The 6,393-nt window shown below is 45.6% G+C and overlaps 1 protein-coding gene across 2 annotated transcripts in view; it reads right to left on the reverse strand.

Moving 5' to 3' along the window:
* KDM4A (lysine demethylase 4A) overlaps positions 1-3,691 on the reverse strand; it is a 39,474-nt gene extending 35,783 nt beyond the window's left edge. For both annotated transcript variants that reach the window (XM_017541690.2, XM_017541691.2), the window contains exons 1-5: positions 3,545-3,691; positions 2,701-2,804; positions 2,157-2,294; positions 1,310-1,557; positions 360-559 (exon numbers count right to left, since the gene is read on the reverse strand). In XM_017541690.2, coding sequence (XP_017397179.1) covers positions 360-559; positions 1,310-1,557; positions 2,157-2,294; positions 2,701-2,804; positions 3,545-3,614 — 760 coding nt within the window. In that variant the 5' untranslated portion in view covers positions 3,615-3,691. The remainder of the gene's footprint in view (positions 1-359; positions 560-1,309; positions 1,558-2,156; positions 2,295-2,700; positions 2,805-3,544) is intronic.
* Positions 3,692-6,393: the final 2,702 nt, after the last annotated feature.

Raw genomic sequence — 6,393 nt, forward strand, 5'->3', positions numbered from 1 at the left:
AAAAAAAAAAAAATTTCCCATCTCCAAGCCTGTGCCCTGCTCCTCCCCTCTGGGACGCCCTTTCTATATCCCTCCTCTCTCTCTCTCTGCTGGGAAAGGTCCTACTTACCTTTTAAGGGTCACCTTCACCAAAACCTCCAGTGTTTCCCTGACCCCTGACCAGGCAGAGGGAGGAGCTTTTCCCTATGTGCCCAGTCCACCCTGAACATCCCTACCCAAAGCACTTCTCACACTCTAAGCATGCTACCTGCTCACAGACCTGTCACTCTCCTTTATTTCGGACCTAACACTCAGTATGACATCTAACACGGGACACATGTGGAGTTAGGGTTGTGAAAAATATACCATAGTCAACTAACCTGGGAAGGCAAGACCATCCTCAACTTGACGCACAGAGCTATGGGTGGGCCTCACGAGGGCGAGGGCAGCCGGGCACTCCGTCATCTCATAGTGCTCAGAACTCAGTTCCTCCTTGGGGAAGAGCTCACTCTGACTCACCTCCTGTGGTATTTCAAGACAAACTCGGTGCCTCTTTGTCCCTATTCGGTGCTTGGCCAGGCTGCAACAGAGAGGGCAAATCTTTTAAGAGCTCACATATACATCCACTTACTCAAACACATTCACACACATCTACACACAGCCCAAAGTGAATGGCCAGAGCCTGTCGGGCCTGGCTCAAAACTCAGGGACACCTCTTACTTGTGTGACTTGAAACAAAGGACTTCACCTCTCTGAGCTTGTTCCATCATCTGGAAAATACAGCTATCACCACCCACCTCAGATTTGTTGTGAGGATTAAGAAATGGTATGCAGAGTAGTTGGCAAAGTGCCCAGCATATGGTAGGTACCAAGGAACAGTCCCTCCTTTCTTTCCCACATGGCCCAGGATCAATTCTCCTCAGAGCACAGATCCCCTGGCTCAGCCACCAATGGCACTCACTGCAGGCTTAAATCACGACATCACCAATGCCCTTGAGTCTCATCCACACTACACTTCTTTTTAAAAGACCCTGTCATATGATGAGAAAACATGACTTATCTGGCTCATAGGGAGCCCGACCTTCGTACATACATGCCCTTGGCCCTCATAGAAATGACCCCTTGCTCCAGCAGACTGCATGCCCACTATGGGTGTCTCATTCAGAAAGTGCCTGAATGCTGTGGCTCTCCAGTTTCTGGAACCTTGACCAACAACACTCCCCTTAGCCGGAGCACAAACAGCCTCTTAGAAACAGTCTCTCCGCAGGTTATGGGACCTACCCAGACATCCCTCCCTCACACAGCCAGTACCAAAGGGCTGCTGGGTTACCTTGTCTTCAAGTCTCCTTCCTCTCCATCCTCCACCCCTTCCATGTCCTCCTCTGGGCACTCCTCCTCGTTGCCAGCCCTTGGAGGCAGTTCACTCTCCTTAAGAAACTCGGCTGCTTCTGGCGTAGGCAGAGTATGGTCAATAACTGTGTTGTCCTTCCCAGCTTTCCAAAGTTTGTACCTTTCTGGCTGAAACTTCCTTACAAACACATCCATGGAGATCTTCACCATGTCCTTTCTACAGGAGCACTGTCATCAGGAACCAGAAGAGCACCAGGTAAGCATGCTTTACTGTTTCCACTCACCCTCACATCCTAGTTCCTCCCTCCACATAGAAACAAGTGCAAGATGGTTTATAACCACATTGTTTTGGTCCACAGGCTTGCAGGATGGTTAGGCTCACAGAGGGTGGTTAGGCTCCGCACTTAGGCCCACAGGATGGTTAACAGCCACCTGCCCTTGTTCCCTGTCCAACCCGGGAACATACAAACAAGTCTACTACTACTAGTCAAAGGCTCAGCCCTGCTGCTTCCCTAGAGTAAAGGAAACCCCTAAGAATTTCAACACAGAAATCTCAGAGTGGCTAAGGCAAGAATATTAACGTGTATGGATGTGGTTTTGGTACCTAACAGACTAAAGCACAGAACCTCATTTTATACTTCCCAAATCTGAACACATTTTTAAAACTTCCTTATGAACACACAATGTTAATACTTTGACATACGGCTAGCCCCTCTGTTGCTGAACTCCAGCAGCTTCAAGAAATAGTCTAATCACCAGCCAATGTCTCTAACCAGAATTTGCTCATTTTTGCCATGGTGTTATAGAAAGAAATCAAGCAGACTTACCAGCACAGCTTGCTTGCCATACTCAATCCACCGACGGGTAGCAAAATTAGTAGACTCCGCACAGTTAAAGCCGTGGTTGAAGCCGGCATGGTAACCATAAGGGAAAGTGATCATAAACTCTCCGGCCTCTTGAGTCACCTGAACAAGAGCAGGCTTGAAGCAGCTGCTTCAAATGGCAGAAGTCCACAGAACTGGAATTCTGGGCTCCACCACAACTTAGCTGAGCAACAAAGGGTAAGTCATAAAATCCCTGGGGTCCTGCTGTCTTCTACAAAATGCAAAGCCTAGACTTAGCAGATGACAAGACTATAATTAACCATTCCTCCAAATGAGCTTTGTTCAAAGGGATCTGACTCTCCTCTGGCACCAGGAGGGTACAGTGCCCCACCTTTATTGCCCTTAGAGCAAAGTGTTGCTACATAGTTTGCTTAAGCTTTGGCCCTGTCCTGGTATAATGATGAACTAGAATAAAACTCTGTAAAACAAAGGCCAGAAAGAGTAGTGTCTGTAAGCCTAAGAACTTCTGCAGGTAACATGAGCTCACCTTGTCAAAGGGAATTCCATATTTCTTCAGCATTAACGGGGAAATCAGGGTCATTTTGTGGCGAAGAAATGCCTCACAGCTTTGAGCACTTCCAGGGAAAAAGCCTATTTAATTGAAAGGATATGGGTTAACACAGTGCTCCACACTAGCTCTGCAATCCTGGAGTCACTTCACACCTGTGCTTCTCATCTGAATAATAAACAGGATGAATCACCAATGTGACCTCCAGGGATCCTCATAGCTCCGCATTGTAGAATTCTAAGATTCTACAGTGAGTCTCTGGGCTCACTCCCATGGAGGCATTACATGGGTAATGAAATCCTGTTTGGGAAACCAAGGTCACCCAAGCTGCCTCTGTTCTTATAGAGCTTTGAAACTATTTAGGACCTTTTCTCCAGTCACGTGTACCCCTGTTCTTTCTTCAGTAATGCAGCTATAGTATTATCTACCCAGGCTTTCCTGAAATATGTTCTCTAGATGTACAAATCTATCTAAGTCCACTTAAAAGAAACAAAATTCAGCTTTTTCTTTAACATTTGGGTCTTTAGTGGAAACACCAGTCATACTGGGTCTGGTTCGTTATCCCTGGTCAAAGAAGCACTCCTGCTCAGTAAAACTGAGGCACAGACAACCAAAGAAGGAATGACCAAGTCGTTGCACAGGAAAAAAGGAAGAAAAAGGCTCTGTCACTGCCCTCTTACAGTACCCAATGTGACTCACCCTCGCCTGCAGGCCTATGATAGGACCTGCAAGAATCTGACCATGGGGAATGCACATTTTGGTTTAGAGCAAGAAGTACAGCTTGTAGGAGAGTCCAACCCAGCAAAAAGGGGAGACACAATACCTTTGGCGAGGCGTTCCAACCGCTTTCCATGCTCAGGTGGAACAGAGTACCTGCAATCACATGAGAGCATCAGAAGCTGGGCAGAGGACAGGTACAGAGGCTAAGGGGCTTGTTCTCATGCTCAAAACACCTTGAAATAGCAGATTTTTAAAAAATTTCCCAAGTACTAGAAAGGAATCTGAAAAAATGAAATATTAGACTGTTTGGCACAGGAGTTAAGAGCCCATAAAGAAGGTGAGTGAATTTATTTCTTTTATATTCATTCATTTAATAAGATGTTTATCAAGTATGCACCATGAGCCTGGATTTATGGTCTACAATATTACTCTCCTTTATAATGTGGTTCATATAACTACATTTTTTTAGAAAAAAGAAAAAAAGTAGGATCTCATTACATAACCTCAATGTTTAAAAATGCTCAGTATTTTTTAAATGCTTGAAGGCCTAACTTGGAGCTGGCTAGAGGAGGAATGGAAAACAAGGTGAAAGATGGATCAGACACTTATGAGACATAGTCCCGTATCTGTTGATGAGCCCATTTTCCCTTCATCTCCCAACAGCTACATCTACTGATTATGCAATCATCAATTACTTCTCTACCCAGTAGGGTGTCTAAACACCACAGAAACTGCTCTTTCTAAAAAATGAAAATAAAAAAAGAACACCTAGGACTATTTAAAACTTTTAGAAAATTGTTAAACTTTATACTCTGAAACTCACAGTAACTCCATTTTAACCTTTTTAATCTCTTCTAAAAATTATTCCAGACCAGGCGCGGTGGCTCACGTCTACAATCCCAGCACTTTGCGAGGCCAAGGCGGGCAGATCACAAGGTCGGGAGTTCGAGACCATCCTGGCCAACATAGGTAAACCCTGTCTCTACTAAAAATACAAAAATTAGCCAGGTGTGGTGGCATGCACCTGTAGTTCCAACGACTTGGGAGGCTGAGGCAGGAGAATCGCTTGAACCTGGGAGGTGGAGGTTGCAATGAGCTGAGACCACACCATTGCACTCCAGCCTGGATAACAGAGGGAGACTCCATCTCACACAAAAAATAAAATATTCTACAGTAACAATAAATCCTCCCATTCCAAATAGCTTCATTATAAAACAAAACAGAGGAGAAGAGTTGAGAAAAATGTCACCTAAAGGACTCCAGGATCCATCAGGCAACCCTGCACAGAAGGCTCTGGAGGTCCCACTTCAGAGGACCTAAGAATGAATATGACAACTGGAAAACCTTTTATAAGAGAATTCGAAAGTCCAGGATCAGGGAATTCTAGAGTAAACAATGGTGAAGACACAAAAGCTACATTTACACATCCTACAAGTCTTGCATTCTGATAAACAAAATAGGACAGTAGTTAGGAGATAATCATAGGCTCAAAAGGTTCTTTCCCCCAAGATTAAAACTGAAAAGCACTTGAAAGAAGAAAGGAAAACCCCTGAAAAAAAACATGGCTGAGGATGCTGAAAAAACAAATGAAGGTAGATATGGTTTTCATGACTCCCCATAATGTGTCCCCTGCAGCCTCATCACTCACTTCTCATCATTGTACACAGCACCCCAACTACAGTAGACTTCTCCTAGCTCCCTAAACATACCTTGCTTTTTTTTTTTTTTTTTTGGCAGGGGACAGAGTCTCTCTCACTCTGCCACCCAGGCTAGACTGCAATGGTGTGATCTCAGCTCACCGGAACCTCCACCTCCTGGGTTCAAGTGATTCTCCTGCCTCAGCCTCCCAAATAGCAGGGATTACAGGCATGGGCCACTGCACCTGGCCCTCATATGCTCTCTTAAACCGGGAGCTCTGCACACGTGGTTCCAACTGCCTGAATACATTTCCCTCAATCTCCCTGCTGCTAAGCCCACCACCATTCCACCCAGTTATGTCCTCATTTTTTGGGTCTCAGTTGTCACCTCTTCCAAAGAAGCCTTCTTTAATCCCACCCTTCTATCTTTCCTATGTGGACGTTAGCACCCACTACTTCCCCTTCAGAGCTGTCCCCATACCATATGATCATCCTCTCACACTTTCTACCTCATGACCAGTCTCCTATTCACCGCTGTTAATCTGCAGCACCTTCATCAAAACGCTGAGACAGTGGCTGCGTACAGTGGCTCATGCCTGTAATCATACCACTCTGGAAGGCCAAAATGGAAGAACTGCTTGAGCCCAGGAGTTTGAGACCCGCCTGGGCAACATGGTGAGACCCCCATCTCTACCCCAAAAAAAAGAAAGGAAAAATCAGCTGGGCATAGTGGTACACGCCTATAATCCCAGCTACTTGGGAGGCTGAAGTGGAAGGATCACTTGAGCCCATGAGGTCAAGGCTGTAGTGAGCCATAATGGTGCCACTGCACTCCAGCTTGGGTGACAGAGAGATCCTGTCACAAAACAGAAAAAAAAAATGCTGAGACTCAAAGATGGGTCAGTGCAGATAGAAGAGAGAGAACCAATGTTTGTCTCACCAACAAGAATAACACCCTGGAGAGCAAGAAGCATGCTGTAATAGCCTCACATCCCCTTGTGTGTTAAGCACACACTGCCTCTCCCCAAGAATTATTTTTTCCATGAGGAAAAGAAAGCAAAGCTTTCCATCATCTGAGGGAGTGACTCTAGTCTTGGAAGTCTGCTGCCAAGAAATGCTTCAGGTCTGTTCAGAAAAAAAATTAGAAAGCAGTGGGATAGAGCCCCATGTCTTTGGGTAACTCTGCCAGCACCCTACTCTCTAAAGCCTCCCTACTGGGCCAAAAACAAAGCGGTCTGAGCACCAGAGCTCCAACAGCATCTTAGCACTTGAAAGCGTGTTTAAAGCCAGGCGCGGTGGCTCATGCCTATAATCC

The sequence above is a fragment of the Cebus imitator genome, unplaced genomic scaffold (assembly GCF_001604975.1).
Source record: "Cebus imitator isolate Cc_AM_T3 unplaced genomic scaffold, Cebus_imitator-1.0 Scaffold136, whole genome shotgun sequence".
Lineage (NCBI taxonomy): Eukaryota > Metazoa > Chordata > Mammalia > Primates > Cebidae > Cebus > Cebus imitator.